The 22,467-nt window shown below is 41.8% G+C and overlaps 3 protein-coding genes across 3 annotated transcripts; all 3 read left to right on the forward strand.

Moving 5' to 3' along the window:
- Nucleotides 1–476: 476 nt before the first annotated feature.
- Nucleotides 477–3,592, forward strand: LOC115815923 (GTPase IMAP family member 4-like). Its single transcript, XM_030778890.1, has 2 exons — nucleotides 477–501; nucleotides 2,769–3,592. Exons 1-2 carry the CDS (start codon nucleotides 477–479, stop codon nucleotides 3,590–3,592), a joined length of 849 nt encoding a protein of 282 aa, XP_030634750.1.
- Nucleotides 3,593–5,253: 1,661 nt separating this feature from the next.
- Nucleotides 5,254–7,470, forward strand: LOC115816815 (guanine nucleotide-binding protein G(I)/G(S)/G(O) subunit gamma-5). The gene is made up of 3 exons (XM_030779956.1): nucleotides 5,254–5,365; nucleotides 5,998–6,124; nucleotides 6,661–7,470. The coding sequence occupies exons 1-2, from the start codon at nucleotides 5,276–5,278 to the stop codon at nucleotides 6,121–6,123; spliced, it is 216 nt and encodes a 71-aa protein (XP_030635816.1). The 5' UTR covers nucleotides 5,254–5,275; the 3' UTR covers nucleotide 6,124; nucleotides 6,661–7,470.
- A 9,460-nt stretch (nucleotides 7,471–16,930) lies between these two features.
- nanos3 (nanos homolog 3) lies at nucleotides 16,931–17,473 on the forward strand. Its single transcript, XM_030778892.1, has one exon. The coding sequence runs from the start codon at nucleotides 16,931–16,933 to the stop codon at nucleotides 17,471–17,473; it is 543 nt and encodes a 180-aa protein (XP_030634752.1).
- Nucleotides 17,474–22,467: the final 4,994 nt, after the last annotated feature.

A 22,467-nucleotide genomic window follows, 5' to 3' on the forward strand; every position in this document is an offset into this window, starting at 1 on the left:
AGAGTGATGAAAGAGAGAGACATTAGAGATGAGGAGAAGTGCAAGAGAATGATGATGGAAATGCAGATCAGAACCGAGGAAGTGAAAAAGAGAGAGACTTAAACTCCTTTTACTCTGTTATCAGCGGGAAAAGAGACAGACATGTACAAAGACCACTTTCATTACATCAGTAATACTCCATGATAACAAACCTATTCCTGAAAGAAAAAAAAGATATTATTGTTGGAACCCTCTCTTATCCCGTTGACAAAAACTCGTGGAAATAAACCTGGAGATAACTTGCTTTGTCTCTGCAACGCGATTAACCATCTTCTCCATTACACACACGCCCACATCTGTCCAATCAAGAATGCCATCCCTCTGTCCAATCAAGAGTCAAGTTTTCAATTTGAATTGTAACACAGGACAGTTGGTGTCAAGCTGCCTACTTTTGCTGCTTCCCTATTGTCTATTGCTTTAACAACGAGGAGATAAACATGTCAACTACACCAATGCTCTCAGGTGAGTTTTTTATCTTTTCAACATTACACCAGACTGACCGAAACTTATACAGAACATTGTCAGATACCCTTGTTCTATGAAACAGAAAAATCTCTCTCTCTCCGTGCATTCGTGACTAAAACATATTGATCTTTTTAAATTCCGAATTCTTCCAGGAAAAATTTTTGGGGCTTCCCTTACATTTTAGGATTGGGTTTTTGATCTGGACTTGGTCGTCTGGGTCAAGGGAAAACTCAAGTGGAAGACAGAGTTCATGCTGAAATATAGCAGTGATACACTGTGAAACGAATATGTTAAAATGTTTTCTGACGTTAATCTCTAAACGTAAACAAAAACAGATTCAGTCCGATCTCTCTTGCAAATTCTCTTTCGTTCTGGTGTATTCTCACTGTGGTGAGAGATAAAATTAAATGCCTGAAGGAAAAGGGGAATTTCCACGGTTTGTTTTTTGTTTGTTTTCCACACCCTACTCAATATTAGCTGCACTAAGAACAAACTGACAAAATAGTTTTCATTGTTCTTTTTTATGGAGTATGTTTTTTTTTTTATTACAGTAAGAATACACTTCCATTTACTGCATGCTCCTGAAAGAATCACATATTTCCAAAAGCAAAGTGAACTGCCACATGTTTACGACTATGTAGTGTCATATGTTAGTCAGTCTTGTCCCCAAATAATTCACATGTTTGTCTTAAATACTGTGTGGTGTGAGAGGTAAGGCAAAAATGCCATCTCGAAATGTTCAAATGTTAACCAAAATTAAACACCTCACCACAATAGTTCCCTCTAAATTTCTTTCCTCTAAATGAAAACCAGCAAAGGCCCATTCCTGTAACTGCCTGTTTTATCTCTGTGCTGTTTACTGCAGTAGAAGAGACAGACTTCACATTTGACTGGGCAGGCTTAATGGCACGCCACACCCCAGATCAGCCCTGCAGTGGAACAAGGTTAGAACAAATGTTCTCAACAACAAATCAGCCAGTTTCTCATCACTGTTCTCATGGTGTTCATGAAGTTTCTATTGCATCAAAAACTCTACAGAATCATGATTAAAGCGATGAGTCTCCTCTCCTCAGATACGAGTTTATGATGCACTGCATGGAACAACATTATAGTGCCATGGTTATAATAATATGAAGATGAAGCAGAAGAATCTATTTAGAAACTATGGCAGAATAATTAACCAGTGATTTTGTTGACAGACCTTTGCGTTTAGTTTCGTTTTCCTCTGTAGAGCTCAGAGTGTGTCCTGATGAACTTTTAGCATCTACTCTGATGTCCCTGTGATGTCAACACTGACTCAGCTTAAGAAACAGGTTGTTGACCTCAGCATCCTCTTTACTTATCAGATCTCTGGAGCAAAACTGCTTTACGTCTATGAAAAACGATCATTCTATGGAGCCACCAATTACTATGGGAGGTCCTGTCCCATTTTCCCAGTCAAGGTGAGGTTACTGCCATTCTCTGCGTATGAGATGAGAATAAATCCATACGTTATGGGTATCACCTGAATACTTACATGTGGAATGTTTTTATGGCATGACAGTTATGACAATAACCCGGAGAGACATCACAGTTTGCCTAAGGCACTGTGTGACTGCCGTGAAGAAGACGGACCTGAACCAAAGTGCCGTAATCAGAACAGGACATCTTGTTGTGTTACTAAGCCAAACGATATACCACAGGTAAGCTTCAGCTATGAAGGATTCTATCATAAAATGAATGTGTGTCTGCGTTCATCTGTGTGTGTTATTCAAGAGAAAGAAGCAGTCCAAAACACAGCTCTCTTCCCAAACATGTCGATGTATCTGAGTGTTTGATTTGTTTTGATGATGATTCGTTTAATCTTTTTTTTTTACAGCAAGAGATTACGCCTAAGAGCAGATCATGCTGGAATCTTTCATCAAGACCAGTCATCAATACCACTCTGCTTATCATCAGTTTAATGGTGCCTCTGGTTCTCTGCTGGTACTGGCCAAGGACTCCACAAAGAAGTATTATACTTTATGGGAACTCCTTTCCACTTCAGCAATAGGCTGCCATTCAATGCTTATTTTGCAATTTTTATGTGGCAGAAGATAAACATGCACTTCAAGAGAATTCAATGTAAGGTGCAATGTCAGATAAATGCATGTATACACAAAGATCCTTGGAAGTTGATGTGTTGGTCTTTTTAGCTTAGCTGCATCATGTGTATGAGTTGTAAAGTTCGTATTTTATGTAAACAAATGTTTTTCAGTTTTTTTGTTTATTTGTTTTTGACACAGCTTCTGAGCTGAAGGCGGAGCCTGAGATTCGGATGATGCTCCTGGGTAAAACCGGATCGGGAAAAAGCGCTACAGGAAACACTATTCTGGGCAGAGACATCTTCAACGTCAAATCATCTCCCGTGTTAGTTACAGAACACTGTGAGAGACAAAACGGCATTGTGGGTGAAAGAAACATCTCAGTCATTGACACCCCTGGCATTGCTGGTACCCAGACGTCACTCGACTGGGTGGCCGAATGTGTTAACCTGTCTGCCCCTGGACCCCACGTCTTCCTGCTGGTGATCAGGTCGGGCCGGTTCACTGAGGACGAGAGGAACGCTGTGAAATGGATTCAGAAGAACTTTGGTGAAGAGGCTTTGAAATTGACCACAGTTCTGTTCACTGGTGGAGATCAGCTGGAAGGGAGACCAGTCAAAGAGTTTCTGAATGAAAGTCCAGAGCTTCAGGCGCTTGTTCAAAGCTGCAGAGGCAGACACCATGTTTTCAACAACAAAGACAAAGAAGGTCGAAGTCAAGTCAAGGACCTGCTGCAGAAGATTGGTACAATGTTAAAAGAGAACAAGGACCATTTTTACACCTATGAGATGTTCAAACAAGTGGAGATTACCAATAGGAATGAAGAGGAGAGAGAGAGAGAAGCAAGGGAGAGAGAGAGAGAAGAAGAAGAGAGAAAGTTTGAAGAGAAGAAGAGGAGAATCAGAGAGGTTGAGAAGATGAGAAGAGTGATGAAAGAGAGAGACATTAGAGATGAGGAAAACTGCAAGAGAATGATGATGGAAATGCAGATCAGAACCGAGGAAGCAAAAAAGAGAGAGACTTAAACTCCTTTCACTCTGTTATCAGCGGGAAAAGAGACAGAAATGTACAAAGACCACTTTTTAATCACATCAATAATATTCCATCATTACAAAATCATTTGGATAAACAGTGCTATTACCAGTCAAGACTTTAAGCTTCTTCCACACCACATTTTTGTTCAGGGCACAACACGTTCTCCTTTTTGACATAAAAACTATACTCATCCATGACATACATCTCCACTAATCTCTCCCACAACATTAACAACGCCACATTGAAGACCACCCTAACCCTAACCCTAACCCTGAATTTTTACTTTAGTCAACTTTTAGACCTGGCATTCCATAAAGACAGCAAGCAACACGGTCCTTGATACATTACCTCTTTCCCCGCTGATTCAAAACTCAAGTACTGTAGCAACGTGAAAGGCAATAACTGGAAAGGAAGGAGAGTATAAAAAAGACACCTTTTCAACATGCTACTGGTTGTAAATATTTTCCGTCAATAATGCTTAAAAGCAGTTTTAAACTGACATTTTTTAATTGTCTGTTTCACAGCATAATGTTCACTTCAGTGGTATTCTTTTCTTATGCATTTTATTCCAACATCTACATCTAATTTTTGTATTTGAATGATTGTGAATTTTACGTTTTGATAATGATTGGTGTCATTAAATAAAATGTTCAGCTATATGAGAAAAGAAGAGGTGAAATACAAACACAGCTTGTACTAGCACAGTCAAAATTCTTTTGCGAGTACACGTACAGCAGAAAGATGAATTCTCTCGAGAATGTAAGCTTGTGTACAAACGAAATATAAACTTAATCTCGTTGCACCAGCGAAGTGAAAATTGTACGTGGGCAGTGACAATAAAGTTATTCTATTCTATTCTGTGAAAAATATCGAAATGATTTCCGAACAATGTTGAAGTACCGTTTAAAAAAGCGTCACAGGCATAGGCAAAAAACAAAGTAATCAAATGGAACATGTCTTCCCTGAGAATTTGCTTCAGTAACAAGCGAGATGTATTTTTCAAGCATTCATTCAACGCCCTATTATCTATCACACGGGTGCTAAAGAAAATATCATTCCCGTTTGAAGCCTATTTCGGGGGCTGTAATCAGAGTTAACCTCGACATATTATCGAATTTATTCGACTTTGCAAAATCCCTACTATTTTTTTTTTCCTCCTGGACATGTTCGTGCAAGATTGTTTTAGATGCACTGCCTGAGCTGGTTTTTCCGTTTACCTGGGCACGATGCCTATTGACAAATGAAAGCTATTCAAATTTTAATTTTCCAGCATTCCGAATTGCTAACCGTCAAACCGAACTAGTCACACAATGCGCAAATTTCAAGAGCGGTCATGTGGAACAATCCAGTAGACCAGTGTCGCTATTGCTGCAAAAGAAATTAATGTTGTTTGTTTTGTTTGTAATCAAATTTGCGATGTTGAGTACTATTCTCGGATTGTCAATGTCAAGTGTAAATTTTATATAATGATATCCCAGGTAAAGAGAGCCTTCCCTTTTTCCCTTCGTAGCGACAATCAGTATGACCCTTCCGACGACCTCCCTGGAGAATTCCTGTTTAGGGGAAAACTGCATGGACCTCAGTGCTCAGACAGGATGTTCGTGAACTGGAAAAGTTTTCCTGTTGAAACTTCCGGATAATCCCTGGACGATTCATTAGAAACGGTAGCAGTCATGTCAAACAATAATGCGAGCAATAACTTAGCCGTGGCTCACAAAGTTGTTAAACAACTACGACTTGAGGCGAGTGTGCGCAGAATTCACGTAAGTTTAACCAAAGTTTCTAAGAGAAAGACATGTTGCAAAGAGTGCTTTTCAAGCATAAGTACCCTATCTCCTTTCGTCGTAGCTCTGCTTTCGACTAGCCCGATATGCTAACGAAAATAGCACATGCAAATCATCGGTTTATTCGCATTGAAATGTCGAACGGGAAATAAAAAGAGAAATAGCAATCCAATAACGTTTAATGTTCTCCTGTTTTCATGAGAAAAGACGGCCGCTGTTTCTTGCTTCATTTTATTTTATGGCATAGGAATGGACAGTGTTTTGTTACGGTGTGAAGTACGTTTTTATTGGTTCTTAGTGCTTTCAACAATATTTTACACTTTTAGCGTCAAAATGCAGATGTTTCTCACATTTGTACTAAACAAATAAATTGTTTCGAAGGTGCTGTTTGTTAAATACCAGGGAATAAGATCTTGAGTACTGTTACATTAAACTAACGTATCCCACCCGCAATGTTTTACCTTTTCTTGATTAAATATTTTAGTAAGATACTTTACTGTTTTGCCACGTCCTGTGTCAGCAGAACACGATTTTGTTCGCTTTTCGTGGTTGTTTATGTATCCTTGTGTTGAAAACATACGTCAGTTGGGCTTAACTCTTCCGTTTGCTAGGTGTCGCAAGCCGCGGCAGACCTGAAGAACTTCTGTTTGCAGAACGCCCATAAGGATCCACTGCTTATGGGCGTGCCTTCCAGCGACAACCCCTTCCGCCCGCCCAAATCCTGCGGCCTACTCTGAGGTACCTCAATTCATTCTCACCCCTCTGCTCTAGTACTCTGTAACACTCAGTTACAGGTCTCCTAAAGAGACCCTATAAAGTCCAAAACTGTCTCCATCTCATTAGTTCTCTTACACTTATGTTTTTTTTTCTCTGATCTTCATCATCCTTTCATTAGAGCTTGATTAGTTTTTTTTAATTACTTTATTGGAGTATATATATTTTTTGATCAGTGAATGAATTGCAGTTTTATTGTAAAACAACGTTAATCTCAGTTACTCTTCTTGATTATTTTGCCTTTACATATCTTTCATGAGTGTGGTATAAAGTATTGTTTTATTTCATAGTCACATCCATCAGCTTTCACTGTAGTGTTTTCCATATGTTTGCTCTTTTAAAAAAAAATTTTGTTTGTCAAATCAAAATTAATTGTAATTGTATTGTTCACAATATGTATGATAACCAGTTCCCTCCTCCTCATTAACTAAAGTTCTCTGTTGCCGTTAAAGTACAAACACTCTTTCTTTTTTTTTTTTTTGTCTCCTTTGTTTGCACAGCTGACGAAGATGATGAAGATGATGAAGGTTTTGGTCCTGTGTCAGTTTAACTAGTCCCTCCCATCCAGTCACCGCTTTCAGTGCTCACAAGGCATTCTTTTCCTTCTCTTTTCTTTTCTTTTTCACTGTCAGGTTTTTGTTTTGTTGTAGTTTTTGTTTTTAATTTAGAAGATTTCTCTGAATGGACATGTGCTGTATCCCACTGCTTGTGATAGGACATTCAGTATTCCAACAGTTAGCGTTCGTAGCTGGAAACAGTGGCTGTATTGTATGTGCCTCAGGTTTGACTGTTAAAAAATCTTATCCTTTTAAAAAAATGTATTCTAAAGATAAACCTGATTTTTAACAGTCAGATACGCACACACACAACATTTAAAGTTCTCGATACATCTGTTATGGAAGAGACACCCACCTTTACTGGTACGGACAAACATAAAAAAAAACAGTTGCATTAGAGACATGATAGTTCGTAACATCATGGATCATACTTACTCCAGAAATTACGTTACCCACAATTCACCAAGTGCTTCATCTGTTTGAGGGGAGTGTGGTTTCAGCATCTTTTCACATCACCAGCAAAGGCCTCTAGCCAAAATGTGTGTATATTTTTGTTTATGTGTTTGTTTGTTTGTTTATGTAATGTTCCATTCCAAAACTGTAAGTCAGTGCCCTCTCCTGATTTCCTCAGCCTCTTGATCACTGTTCTGTATGTAGAATGGAAAATGCCATGTTTAGTCTGCCCACACCCATCCACACTCTCTGTGTCTGTCAGTGCTGAGGAGGGCGGGGACAGCTGGGGGGAGGGGGGTATTCCAGAAAGCGGGTTTAGCGAAAACTCAGAGTTAGTTCACTCAAAGTGAGTAGTAAACCTCCTAATAGAAGAGCCCCATGGCTTCATTCTCCTGGCAAAACAATGTCATAGGGCTCTTCTATTAGGAGGTTTACTACTTGCTCTGAGTTAACTAACTCTGAGTTTTCGCTAAACCCGCTTTCTGGACTACCCCCCTGGAGACGAAACGTCTTCAGAGTGGTGGTAATACGTCAAGGAGTCAGCCAGTCACCATGGAAACCACATCTTGCATCAGCTTTTTTTTTTTTTTTTTTTGCCCCTCTGAACTCCACTTTATGTCTTTGTGTTTTCCATTCAGTGTTTTTCTCTCTTCACAGGAAAAAAAGAAGAAAACAAACAAAAAAAAACAAAGCCATATGAAACCTCTAGAGAATGTTTCATCCGCACATTTAAACCAGGTCATCGAGGAGTTTTCTTTTCTTTTCTTTTTTTTTTAAATAATAATTTCATAGTAACTGACTGTCTAGACTGTTTGCACTACTTCCATACTGACTTCTCTCAGGACCATATGGTGAAACATGATGTGTTTAATCATAGAGTTAGAAATACCTAGAGGGCTCACTCGTCACCATAGCCTGAGGGAAAAAAAAATGAGCTTTTCTCTGTAAAATGATTAGGATCTGGGACGGGAGTGGGACATTGCATTCCTTGTCAAATGGTTAACTCGATAGAATCTAATTGACGTTCAGTGGCATCTCACCATCTGGTGGCTATGGTTAAATCAGTGGTTAATACGACACCACCATCGTGGGAAGTATGTTTGGCTCAGAGAAGAGGAAATCTGCCTTCTCAAAACAGTCATTTCTTATCAAGAGAATTCCCAATGCTGTTACAGATTCAGCTGAGGCGAAGGACAAGGAGCGTCTCCTCTCGCTTTTTTTAACTCTGTGCTCGATTTGCTCCTCTATGGGACAACACTGTTAAAATCCCTCAGCCTCCACATGCACTGTCACTCTAAAGATGTGTCTTTTTAACACTACTCACTATAAAAGTCAGTAAAACACAATAACTTTTACATCAATCTGTGTGGTTTTTTGTGTCCCGTTTCTTTATCTGAGGTTTGTTGTTTGTTTTTTTCCCACTTGTGTTTCCGTTGTATCTCTCAACAAGAACTGGGGGGGTATTTCAGAAAGTGGGTTTAGTGAAAACTCAGTTAACTCCGAGTAAGTAGTAAACCTCCTAATAGAGGAGCCCCATGGCTTCATTCTCCTAGGAAAACTTTTCTCTAAACCCGCTTTCTGAAATCCCCCCCCCCCCCCAAGGTGGGCTCAGCTCAGAATCTCAAGCCCACTGTAGTAAGAGGCTGCACACATTTTTTTTTTTTTAACCAATCACTGCATGTCTCTGATTGGCTGGTGAATGCACACGCCTGTTTCTCAGGTAGAAATCAGCCAAAAGGACGGGAGAACGCTGGCTCTCATAGACCGGACCTAAACATGTCGTCTGTATTACAGTGTGACAGTTAAATTACAGTTAAAGTTAAAACAGAGTTAGACTGGGATGGGGGCGGGTCTTGTTCTTAAACACTGACTTCTAACCCTGATCCTGGAGAATCATGGGACCTGTATGTTTTAAACCTGCCTCCTATTCCACCCCTGCCCCAACACATCAGCCTGCGATGACCGTAATGCCTTGACTATCCGCGGTAGCCGTGTTAGGACTGTCAGAGGCAGAATCATTATTCATCCACAGACAGGACAGGGAAACACTAATAAAATGTATATTGTTCTTGGCTGTATGACATTTGATCAAAACTGCCCGGACAGGAGAAGAGGTAGGAATGTTCCTGTTTGACATCATTAACTTATGACTTCATATTATCCAGCAAATCAGTGGATCCCAATCAGTGCAGTGTACCCCTCTACAATGCATGTTTTACACTGAACATCTCCAAGTCAAATCTTTCTTACCTCAACGATAGCATAACAGTTTTTTCTTTAAAAAAAAAAAAGACAACAAAACTTCAGGATTTTGGGGATAAAGACAAAAAGAACAATAGAACTCCACCTCCGTGTCTTACAGTTCTTTGCGGTTGATTTGAAACCTGCAGGAGTAACACTAGTTGGCCTGATTAGACCAAATGTCTGTCACCTGTGTGTCTTACCAGCCAGCAGTCAGGCCACGCTGGAGTTAGTTCCCACACATACACACACACACTGTCACTTTGCTTCTATTGTGAGAAAGGTCCTGTCTCAGAGAGGATAAGGACCTTGTCCATCCAGGTAGGAAACAATAAAGGAATTCTCCCATTTTGACAGGAGCTATTCCATTTGAATTATCTCTAAATTGGAATGTACAGCTGGGGTTTCCTGCTGGCTGGTGCTTTCATTCTTAATTCAATTATATTATTGCATCTTTAAAAATTAGGCATCCTAAGTTCAACTTGACTAATTTCTTGATTTGTTCAGCTGAAATAAAATCACTGTTCTCATAAAAGAAATATTTACTTGGGAAAATCACTTGCTGATTTACAGTGGGGTTAGTAATCATGTAAGGTTCACATGTTTTCAACATAAAAACCAAAGAAGAGTATTGCAAATTGGTGATTGGCTATGGTTAAGTGGACAGGTGAAAAGTGAAAATATACATTTGGCTGTCAGGGCTCAGCATCTTTTATGAGACCGGCTACACTCCGGAGACATTTTGAAGAAGTGGTAAGGGGTTTTTTTTGGTCCATTAATGATGGCATCACACCATCTGGGTGCTCTGTTCTAATGTAGATGGCTCACAAACAGGGGCTGAGATTCACCAAATCACAGAGGAGAATCCAAGAGACCTCAGGTATCAAAATCTTCAAAACACACACACACACACACACGTGCACTTGAATAAGAACATGTTGGAAACAAAATACAAGAGAGCAGACTTAGTTCGTGAGACCTCGGACAGACTATTCAGGGCAAATATGGTTACGAGTAAATAAAGAGATCAAATATCTTTTCTCCCTCATACAGAGCTGCAGGATGCACCCACAATATCCCAGCAGCCCAGTCATCCACCTAGTGAAGTGTCCCACCCTGCCCCCTACTGGTCACACAGGGAAGAGTCCAGAGTCACGACCTCATCTATGCAGGTACTATGTGTGTGTGCTATTACTTTTAATACATTAAGTGCATGCTCGTGTATATGCGCACCTTTTAAATGAAATATTACTGATCATACATCCTGTTCCATATTTATTTTGCCATCATAATTCAATGTTACTGTTACACAGAGACATGGACAGTGTCACTGTTACACAGGGTGAGACATGGAGTGTCACTGTTACACAGAGTGAGACATGGACAGTGTTACTGTTACACAGAGTGAGACATGGACAGTGTCACTGTTACACAGAGTGAGACATGGACAGTGTCACTGTTACACAGAGTGAGACATGGACAGTGTTACTGTTACACAGAGTGAGACATGGACAGTGGTAATTTGAGCCTCATTTCAGGAGCAGCTTCTCGAGAAGGACCAGCATGTTGCCAGGCTTCAAGAAACATTGAGACGAGAAAGGGAGAAGGTAAGGGTGTGTGTGTGTGTGTGTGTGTGTGTGTGTGGTGGAGGAGGGGGAGGTGTGTGCATGGAGACTGATCTATGAGTGTGAGAGAGTGACAGTTGCTCTTAAATTCACTGATGCTGGACGGCTACTGTAAAATGATGTCAGCATCTCTGTAATGACAGTGTGTGTACGAGAGAGAGAGAGCGCGAGAGAGAGGGAGGGAATCAGCGTATGCGTGTGTCTCAGTCACTTGTGGTTGATTCTTTCCATTCTGTATACAGTGTGCACTGCTGCAAAGACAGATTGCCCAGCAGGGGGCAGAGTTGAGACGCAGGGAACAACAAAACAACAGACTGAAGGAACGCCTCTCTCAGCTCACTGCTGGCCACAGAGAGAGAGGAGCAGGTGGTAGACAACACACACTTACATGCAGCCTTCAGACACAGACATATATACTTTTAACTGGCCAACACAGGAGAGCAGATAACACACACACACACAGAAACACCCTTCTGACCACCACAGAGTCAAAAAGGTAACACACACACACACCTGTCTGACCACTACAGTGTCAGACAGACAGGTAACATGTATATGCACACACACACACACACACACACACACTCTTGCCTGACCAATTCAGGTAACGTGGACACATACATGCAGACACAGACATACACAAACTACAGCTGAAATAGAAGTATCTCACAATCTCTCTGTGTTTTGTTCTCTTCTTCACCCTGTAGCTATAGAGATTCTCAACACCCTACCCATACCTGCAGGGAGACGGGTCAACACTGGCCGCACTGCCAGGGCCGACAGCAGGTACACTCCGTGATCCTTAAACCCTGGTGAGGAGGGTGTTTTGACAGCACAATTCAGGTTTCATAGACTTCACACAGACAAGTGCAGATTCTCACTACGGCTGAGAGCACAGACTTATCAACAGGGCTTATACAGTATGAATAGTGCAGCCCATTTTAAGGCTGACATCTAGTGGCCAACTGCAGAATTACATCTATCATTGATGGAATGGTGTGAGTATTGAGGTTATTTATTGTCTGTCTCCCTCTACAGATGAAAATAGGTAAAGACATTAGATTGGTCAGGATAATTGCAGGAGTTGGTTTCTTTTGAGATACGTCAGCAGGCTATATGACATCTGAGTACATTAAGGTAGACACATTCTCTTTCAGAGAGCAGGAAATTACAATAAATGTTTAATAAATGCCCTAATGAGGCCCACGCCCAAAACAAAGAGCAGGTTGAGCAGATTTGTCCTTTAAATTGGTTGATATGGATGAGAGAGAAGTGAATGAACTTAACTCTTACAGTGAATAATTTGATTAACAAAAGCTCTCTGTCTCCCTCTACAGGAGAGAAGAGGAAGCGCTGAGGCTGATGCTGGAGAGGAGAGAGGCGGAGCTTAGAGAAGCCATGAAGCTAAGGCATGGCGTGACCACGCTACTGCACATGCTCAGAACAGATATGGAACAGGTCAGAGAGAGAGAGAGAGAGAGAGAGAGAGAGAGTCCCGGTTTCTGATTCTGTCCCAGTCTCTAAGCCCATCTTAATTACTCAATATGACTTATCTCACAAAGAGCAGCATTTCCATTCTCCATGACTGGATTTGGGGAACCCTGATTTTTAGGAGCCCATGAAATACTGCCCCTTAAGAATCTTTATAATAAAACTTACAAACATAGCTCCAAAAATAACCAAAATCAGCACTATCCAAGTGATTATCATCCAACATAACTTTCAATTTCGCTGCTCTTGAACTGATTAACAGTGGAATCATTTTTTGTGTTTTCCAGAACTTTCTTTTCTTTCAGAGCTTTCCACTTTCAGATTGACTGCTGTATTCATTCTCCTCACTTTCTCTCTGTCGTCAGCACAGACCCTCAGAGACACTGATGTGACCGAGGAAGAGGAGTGGGACAGTTCAAGGCTTGTCCAATCAGAGCAGGCTCTTGGTGATCATGTGACAGGCGGAGTGGTGCGGGAGTGGATAAACATACAGAGGAGACTGAGAGGCCAGTTATCACAAGGTGTGTGTGTGTGTGTGTGAGAGAGAGAGAGAGAGAGAGAGACAGAGAGAGAGAGAAGAATAGGAGGAGGGCTTTGAATAAATCATTTCCTATGACCATAATTTCATTATATGAATTATCAGTCTATTTACAAACCTAGTACTCACCACCCCCACCCAAATACTTATTGTCTCTCTTTATAAACAAACAGTTTCTTCTAACCAGCATGTGTGACTTAAGTATGTTCACACTTTTCATTGAATTTACAAGTAGTTTGAACTGCACTAGTTCCTACTCAAGTGTCTTCCTCCGTGTGTGTGTGTGTGTGTGTGTGTGCATGTGTGTGTGTTTAGGCAGTACCACTGTGATAACAGACCAGGAGAAGCTGCTAACTCAGATGGAGGAGGAGTTGGATCAGAGCAGACAGTTAATCAGGATGCAGCAGCAACTACTGCAAGTCAGACACACATCCATTCATTCATACACAGTGCCATGGTCCCAGTATGTCCTAAAATAATGTACCTTCCATTCATTCATACACAGTGGAATGGTCCTAGTATGTCCTAGAATAATTTACCTTCCATTCATTCATAAACAGTGGCATGGTCCCAGTATGTCCTAGAATAATTTACCTTCCATTCATTCATGTACAGTGGCATGGTCCCAGTATGTTCTAGAATAATTTACCTTCTATTCATTCATACACAGTGCCATGGTCCCAGTATGTCCTAGAATAATGTACCTTCTCTCCTTTACCTTACCTTCTGCCCTCAATACATAGCTCTAAACAGACACCTTCATATATTAATGAAAATCAATTTAAAATTACATGAATTACAGTTATAGTTCTAATAGTGATCAGTGATCTTCTGTCTCCATACAGTTATGTAGAGAGTCTCTAGTCTAAATTTGTAATAATAATAATAATAATAATAATAATAATAATAATAATACTTCATTTGTATAGCACGTTTCATACAAAGAATGTAGCTCAAAGTGCTTTTACACATCAGTAGAAAGGAAATAAAAATAATAATGATAATAATAAAAAGTAATAAAATAAATAAAATGGTAGTAAATAGGCCACACAATAAAAAAAAGCAAGGATAAACCACATAATTCAAGGGACATAAAACAGGAGAGATTGTTAAAATTAATAAATAAAACAGTTTAGAGTAAAATAATTAAAAGAACAGGTTAAATGAAGTTAAAAAAAAGAATTTAAAAAAAATGAGGAATAGATAAAATGAATAAAAACCATTAAAACAAAAAAAAGAGAAAAACAAGAGAAAATTGCTAATAGTATGCTGGACTAAAAAGGTATGCTTTTAGTTACCGTTTTTAAACTGTCCATGTTAAATTGGTTGTACATATTCCCTGATTCTCTTTTCATATTTTCTCTCTCTCTCTCTCTCCCTCCCTTTCTCTCTCTCTCTCTCTCTCTCTCTCTCTGTCTCTTAGGACAGTATAACTGATTCTCTTCCCACTGCACTGATTGACTCCTATTATCTGGAGGAGTGGGAGCGACTACAGGATAAGTGGGTTGAGCTTGAGCATCAGAGGCGGAGCTTTGAAAGAGAGAGGCAGACTTTCACTGATGCTGCAATCCGATTGGGCCGTGAGGTAACGGGCACTCTAAAAGAGTATCTCTGTCTGTCTGTGTGGAGGTGAAAACCATGCAACACGGTTTAGAAATTACATTACATTTGGTCAATCAACAAAGTATGTTTGTCTTTTGTGTGAGTTTTACCGACACTACTGGCTTGTGGTTTTCATCAGCATGTTTGAGTGGAATAAGCATGTTGTTTATGGATAGGGATGCCTTTCCTCTGTTAATGGGTGCATAGTTCTTTGTGATGTAGTTACTGTATGACTTGTGAATGAAGGAATTGTGTATATGTGTGTGTGTGTGTGTGTGTGTGTGTGTGTGTGTCAGAGGTGTTTGTTTGAGCAGCAAAGGTCTTCTTACCTCCGGCAGCAGTTTCTCTCATGTTCTCTGTTAATGGAGACATCCCATAACAGAAGAGAAAGCACCGCCCTGGGTGAGTCCCTCTCTCTCTGTCTCACACGCACACATACGCGAGCGGACACTCCTACACACACACACGCGCGCGCGTGCGCACACACACCCCAATAACAAATCTGTGATTGACAGCCACTTTGCCCTCAGTCAGGTAAATCTGTCACACAGACATGCAGCATTAGGTCTGTCCTCAGTATGCGTGTGTCTGTGTTTAGGTAACACAGCTGCTGTGTATTTCCCTTTCATTTAAGTGTGTGTGTGTGTGTGTGTGTGTGTGTATGTGTTCCAAGACAATCACAGTTTATCTTATTCATTTTAATGCTTCTCAGTAACAAGTGTGTGTGTGTGTGTGTGTGTGTGTGTGGGATAGGTCACTTTGCTCCTGATCTCCTGTCCCCATCAAATTCTGTTCCTGTAACACCTACTTCAGTAGGGTCAGGTCAGAACGGGGTCACGACCCCTGACACGCCAGAGCTCTACTCTGTCCTGAGACTGCCGTATGACCACAGGTCAGTCACCTGACACTGGCTAGTCACCTGACACTGGTTACCCTGGAAACCAGCACAGCACTGGGGCTAAAGGTCACAGTTTAACCCTGTTAATATGGAGTCAAGATATAAGGATATGAAGTGGTTGCCAACACAAAACTCTTCATCAGTATTCACATGCAATTGCACCTTTTAATTCTTAATTAGTTGATTTGAACAGTTCTTCTTGTTGCATTCTCATCGTTTCAGGTCAGTGAGAAGTCTCTTCCAGTCAGAAAACTGGGAGCGATGCCCCAAAAGAGCCATGTCACCCCCGGTCGAGCACAGAATGGACTGGTCTTTCTAGCCGATGCATACAAATCGGTGTATTTTTGTAGTCTTTTTATGGGTAGCTAAATGCGGATTTTTTTGTGTGTTTTTCAACACATAAAAATGTGGTTTTAAAATGTGTGTGTGTTCCTGAGTTTCCGTTTAATTAAATAAACACACCTTCGTCCCCATACGTTTCATGATGTTTTTTATGTGTTGGTGATGTACTATGGGCATGCATTAAAAGAAATGCAACAAATAGACGCGATCTGACTTGAAATTGTTGTGCTGTCGTTAATCAGACTGCAGGATGTTCTGAATATTCAAATCAGGTGATCTGGATTAGTCCTATGCGACTGCAGCCCTACAGCAGTGGGACTTCGTGTTGCTCGTTCGTGCCGATTTGAAACCAACTTCGCCGTTTCTCCTATAACAGCAAGGAAAAGGTCAAATCAGCCGTTTGTAAGTCATTGCACAAGAACAACTACCAAAAGATTTAAAATAAATGTCTCGCATTAAAAGTGCGAATGTAGTGGTTCTCCAGTGTGTTATCGTTGACTGTGTCAGTGAACATGGCTTTTGCACCTATTAATGGTGTTAGCGTAATGCTGATATATCAGCGCTCGTTTATTAAGTTTGATGGGACTGGAGGTCTAGCAAGGCGTTCTTACATTGATTCATGACCACATAGTTTAAAACTACTTGGCCTTAAATACTCATATCTCCCGTATGTAACTTTGTTAACGCTCAGATTTCATCTCGCATCCTTAACTGTCATGACTAATATATTCGTATTTACCCGAGAATGAAATAATTAGCGTGCGCAAAATTCCAGAGCAACATTCTCCTTGTAAGCCTACAGTACTTAGTTACTAACACAGTAAACTTTGGGGAGAATACGTTAAAGACTGCCAAACTTTCTTCATTTTACCCATTGGTTTCACCCCGCTAATGGTATCTTCTTATCTCTATTAATCGGGCGAGCAGCGCCTAACCATACTGTCTGAGCGACTGACAGGCGCCGGGACGGCTCCAACGATGGTGTGTCATCTACTTCAGTTCGCTTCGGCGTTTCTTGGATCTATGGAGACTAGCGCACACGAATTTGAGATGTGGCGAGACTACATGGGTTTAGCATATACAGTTACTGCCATGAAAACGGCATCTGGACCTCCTCGAATGGATGGAGAAGGCGATGTGCGTCGGAAAGGATCTGATGTTGGAGAGGGTGAACAACCGATGGTACCCCGTCGAAGTGGGATTCCTACACTCCTCGCCGACCCGCCGACCTCTGCCCCTCGGGGCGGAGAACGTGCCATGTCAACGCGTCAAGGCGCACGCGTTCCTAAGGAGCGAAAGAGAACCACCCGTCGCCTCGCGACTCCAGAAGCACAATCTCTCCCATCTGCAAAAATGTTTTGCAGTTTCTGCAAACATAACGGTGAGTCGGAGGCTGTGTTCACTTCTCACTGGTTGAAGGACCAGCGCGGTGAAGTCGTCTGCCCGTATCTACGGCGCTATGTCTGCCCTCTGTGCGGAGCTACCGGAGCCCAAGCGCACACCAAAAGGTTTTGCCCACTGGTCGACAGCGCCTACACTTCAGTGTACACCAGGTCTCCGCGTTAACTTATTTTAAGTCATTTTATTTGGTCTCTTCTCGGGAAAGCCGTTAATAACTTGAGGTAGATGCGCGCCTGGACTCTCGTCTGACAAGCGAGGACACCGATGGACAGTGGAGGCACAATAATTTTAAAAGTTTTGTGTTTACGTTTTGTTAGTAGTTTTATTTGTGTTGCGGCACCTGTAATAATTGTTTGGCGTTGCAGGGGAAGCGTTGTCAAAAGGGTTTCCTGTTTGTCCAAGTCTGTTACGTTGTGGCTTGTTATATTTTCATTAATGCATGTATGTCTGCACTTGACTGTACCATCATTTAGTGTGTTTTTAGTTTGCATATTTCTGGTTTTCACAATGGTGTGATGGTGTATCGGTGTATTTTTCAGCCTCAGCCAAGCAGGCTTGTACTCGGGTAGCTATTGACTCGCTTTAAATTCGCAGAAATTTTGAACGAATACTGTTTTAAAGATTTTAACAGTTGCCTGATTTAACAATGTTCAACGTTTTGTGGTGAAAATGTAAGAAAGATTTTTACGTTAAAAATAATTGTATGTAAAGCCTAAACCTTTCGGGTGGTGCTAATTACTTTTTATATTAACCAGCTGTTTTGTGCATGCGTTTGTACATTTAAAAATATTATCAGTGTTTTCCCTGTGTTTTGTGAGTGTTTTTAAACTTAAGTAACGAAAGAAATGTAACTGTGGCAAGACAAATTTCTGCTTTTAGTACAAATACGTAGTCGTATTCGTAAAAGTACATGAATCGTTGGCAGGTTTGCTCATCACACCCAATCATAAATTAGACCCTTTTCCACACAACCAACCAGGGGGCTTTTTGCGTACGTCACTGTTAAGGTAGTTGTATTTTCTCTCTAAGGTTTTGCACCTTTGGGATGTCTCAGAATCCCAGTAACTAACTACATTTTAAAATCATCATCATGTAAGTTCTTCTCAGTTTTTTTTTTCCTACCAACCTCAGTGTAAATGGAATATTCCAGTACTTTCTGACCACATACATACCTGATCCCACAACCCTGCAAATCACCAGGCTCTTCATTAGTGGGACCAGTCGCAGTCGTGCAGAGGTAGGCTTGAAACAGTGTTTTCAAAGGGATCCACAGGGTTAGACACAGGGGAGCACTGACTTTTAACACAGGGGAAGAAGTGCTTCTCTGTTCCAGTCTTAAGAACCCACAAAACAGCCCACATTTGCTTTAGCCTGGTGTTATCACACCTGATCCAACTTACCCTCCTGATGACTGAGTGTTTGGCTCCTTAAACCAGGTGTGTGTTGGTGTTTAAGTATTAACTGAACTGGGCCGTCTGGAGGATTCCCAGTGCTTGAGTCGAGAGCAACTGGTGGAAAGACCCTGCTAACGTGCACAGAAAGTCAATTTTGTGGGCGCACACCACTCGTAATAAGTGTGTGGAAGAGAGTGATACGAGTTCACCAGAGAGCCTGAACCTGTCACCGCGATGCCGATTTTGTGATGGACGATCTGATTATAGTTCCACTCCACCGGCTCTGCTGCTGAGGTTACGACCCCATGGTCAAAAGGCAACTAGCCAGTCCCAGGACAGATTTACGATGATGTTGTTTTTTTTATTTTGGCACCCCTGTCAGGTCAGAGCAGCAATTTAACAACACAGGAGGGACTGAAAACACGTCATGGTTTTGGTTCTGTTGTGTATCACTCAAGGACACAAGCTCTGGTATCTTGGATCAGTTTTTTTTTTTTTTTCCTGTCATAATCCTGAGAGCAAACTGATCCTAGATCAGCACTCTTACTCTGAGATGCTTTATGGCTACATGGTAGGGTGGGTGTTTAACAAAGCATGATTTTTCAGTTAGCCAGATAATCTGAGCCAAAAGTTAAAATTGGAAACTGTCTAGGAACCGTCTACTTTGCTCTACTGGAACATCACCACCTCTCATCACAAATTGAGCATTTCTACATGTTTTATTGCTGTGTATGTGTTAATATGAAAAAACGTTTCCAACAACTACATACTTCTTCTTCAGTGTATCTGAACACTGGACAGAGAGACCAAAGTAAGCAATGCCAAAAACACTGAACATGGGTAAAATATCTGATAACAAAAACCTGGTATGCTTTTGAAAATCACAATGGGTTAAAACAGTCATTAAAAAAATGATAAAGATAAACGACAAGCACTGGTAAAAAAAAAAAAAACAAAAGACAATTTAAAATGAACCAACCAACCAAACCTCACCACAAGTTAGTTCTAACTTAAATCAATTACAAGTCCCAGAAGGCCTCAGTACCTAAGTATTCTACTCATGGCTAGAGCTCAAAGTGGTGAGGGCCATGTGTTTGATGAATGAGTGGCTTCGCTATCCTGTTACCATGGCGAATGTTTTCCATCTGTCTGTGGGCTGCCATCACTATCCGACTGTGTGTGTAGGCATAAGAAACAGAGAAGAAGAGAGTAAATTAGGTTACTTTGCAATGACATTTAAGTCTCATCATTTTAAAACTTTTAGGACATTGTGCCAGACTCTTGAAAAAGCATCAAACACTTTAATGTAACATAAGTGAAGGAAGCTGGAGAGGAAGATAAATATATTGCCTTCGTCTGAGTAAACAAGTGTGTTTTCTGTGTGCCTCTGTGTCTGTAAAAAAGCATATGTACTGAGAAAGAGTGTGGCTTTCATTCTTACTTTAAAGAGGACAGTTCTCTGATGAGTCCACAGACCAGTTCTGTCGCATCCTCCTGCTCGCTGGAGCATTCTGGGACAGATTGGTCCTCCAACTCCCTCATGCTATATTGGGACAGCAGGTTTGATCACGTGATCAAAGGTTTCCACTCAACGCTAACTCTCTGGTCATTCTAAAGACTACAGACAAGTGTTATAAACACTGCTGTATGTTGTTTTTTTTGCACCCCTGTTAAATTAGAGCAGCAATTTAACGACATAGGAGGGGCCCAAAACATGTCACAGTTTTGGTTCTGTTGTGTATCACTAAAGGACATGGGCTCTGGTATCTAGAAGTCTTTGATCAGCTTTTTTCCTACTCTTCACACAATGCAAGAGACAGTGGCTTTTGTTTCGCTGTGTGATGAGAATGTACTGTGTACTGCAGACTTCAGCAAATATCCAAACTAAGTTCAATTATGCATCAAACACACACACACACATACACACACACACTTCCTCACGTTAAGGTGATGTTGTCGAGTTGGGAGTCAGACACAGAACACGCGAACGAGGAAGGAAACGCTTCCGGGTCATGGAATGCATCAGGTTCAGAGGTCAAACCATGGTCATGGTCACCGGTGGACAAAGATGCCCCTTCTAAAGGAGTCTGTTAAAACAGAACACCACATAGTCCATTGATTCCTGCCTCTAAGTGCTGGTTTAAAGCACAAAGAGCAGTAAAAAGCACACCTATTTTATCACTATGAACATCTGGAGCTCTGCTGAGAGCTCTATGTCTCCTTCTTTAAAAACACTCAGTATCAGTGAGTGTAAAGCTGTTTTGCTAACCCAGGTATTACCTGACACTTGCAATGCCTTGCAATGTGCGCACTCACTTGTCTGTTCTCCTCTTGGCCACTAGGTGGCAATCCAGGCAGTGTGATCTCTCCATTGTCGCTGCTGCCGCTGCTCTCGCCGTCCCCTGGGTCCCCAGGTGCGGCAGGTGCGAGCACATGGGATGACCGCGTTGGTTCACCGTGTTCAAACATAGCTTTACTGCAGTGCTCGGGCGTGGGCGGAGCATCAGTCGTCACGGTAACTCCGTCTTCCTCAGACCCGTGGCTTGTTCCATTCTCAGTGGGGAAGCACAAGACACCTGCACTCTCATCCCTTTCTGTCACTGCTGCTGTCACTGCGGCGACACACACTTCTTGTTCAGATGGAGACTCCTCCTGAGCCATAACCCCAACCTCCTCCTTATCCACCTCCACCGTGGACGGTTCCTCCTCTTCCGTCACATCTCCGTTTGTCTCCTCATCCAGGCGGGGCCCCTCCACTTCAGGAGCTCCGCTTTGTTTGATACTGAGGCGAGTCTGAATGTTCTCCAAGTCTTCCCCTGGGGCAGGAGAACAGGGCTCTTCACCAGCCAGCTGCTGAGTCAGGACAGGAGCGTTTTCTGTCGTCTTGGTAACCACCGATGAAGTATTCTGCTCTTCATCCTGGCCCTGCCCTCCTGTTTTGGGTAGCTCCTCGTCTTCAAGGATTACCTCCTGGATTGTCTTTAACGAGGTGGACACCTGTGAGGCTGGTTCCAGTAACGCTGGAACTGCAGTTACCTCTTCAAACTCCATGTCTGCCGTACGCTTTTTCGATTCGCTTTCATTTTTCTTTCCCGCCTCTCCCACCGGCGCTCCTCCAATCAGATCCTTTCCACTAAGCTGTCCGTCAAACCGGCTCCTCCTCCCCCTCTCCCCAAGCCCGCACATCCCCATCCTTTTTCTCGTTTTCTTTTTTTTCGCGGGAGGTTCCGTAACATCGAGGTCCGGGTCCGCCGGTGGTGGTTGAATCTCACCATCCAAAGGATTTCTCAGCGGTAGGGTCTCTGTCCCTCTCTCTGGGTCTGGCTCTTCAGGTTTTGGATCCATCTCTGCACTGATATGCCACTCCTCCTTAGCTAGAGAAGACCGTGGACCAGGCTGGCTGGCATTGGTTGGTGACCTGGGTGTAGAAGGGTTTGACAGGTCTGGGACGGTCTGAGTTGACTGCAGCGGGAGTTGACTGCATGACTCATTCTCAGCGGCACATTCTAGACTATTCTCCTCATTTGGTTTGTCTTGGCCCTCAGTGAGCAGTTCTAAAGTTTCCATGGTAATAACTGTGTCTTTTTCCATCTCAAGTGGAAACTCAGATGGGTTACACTCTGCATTTTTGGCTTTCTCCGACACATCTTCAGTACTTAGAGGAGGATTAATTGGTTCTCCTTTTGCCTGTGATGTCATAGACTCTCCCTGAGGCTGGTTATGATCCCCTGGAAGTGATGCATCTTGGTAGTTTGAGTCTATTGT

Source organism: Chanos chanos, chromosome 7, assembly GCF_902362185.1.
Source record: "Chanos chanos chromosome 7, fChaCha1.1, whole genome shotgun sequence".
Lineage (NCBI taxonomy): Eukaryota > Metazoa > Chordata > Actinopteri > Gonorynchiformes > Chanidae > Chanos > Chanos chanos.

What these genes read in the sequence shown, in the direction of transcription:
- LOC115815923 (XM_030778890.1), top strand. Translation starts at nt 477, where the DNA reads ATGTCAACTACACCAATGCTCTCAG. An exon ending in AACTACACCAATGCTCTCAG is followed by an intron (nt 502 to 2,768) that starts GTGAGTTTTTTA and finishes TTTTTGACACAG; the next exon opens with CTTCTGAGCTGAAGGCGGAG.
- LOC115816815 (XM_030779956.1), top strand. Translation starts at nt 5,276, where the DNA reads ATGTCAAACAATAATGCGAGCAATAACTTAGCCGTGGCTCACAAAGTT. An exon ending in CGAGTGTGCGCAGAATTCAC is followed by an intron (nt 5,366 to 5,997) that starts GTAAGTTTAACC and finishes TCCGTTTGCTAG; the next exon opens with GTGTCGCAAGCCGCGGCAGA.
- nanos3 (XM_030778892.1), top strand. Translation starts at nt 16,931, where the DNA reads ATGGAGACTAGCGCACACGAATTTGAGATGTGGCGAGACTACATGGGT.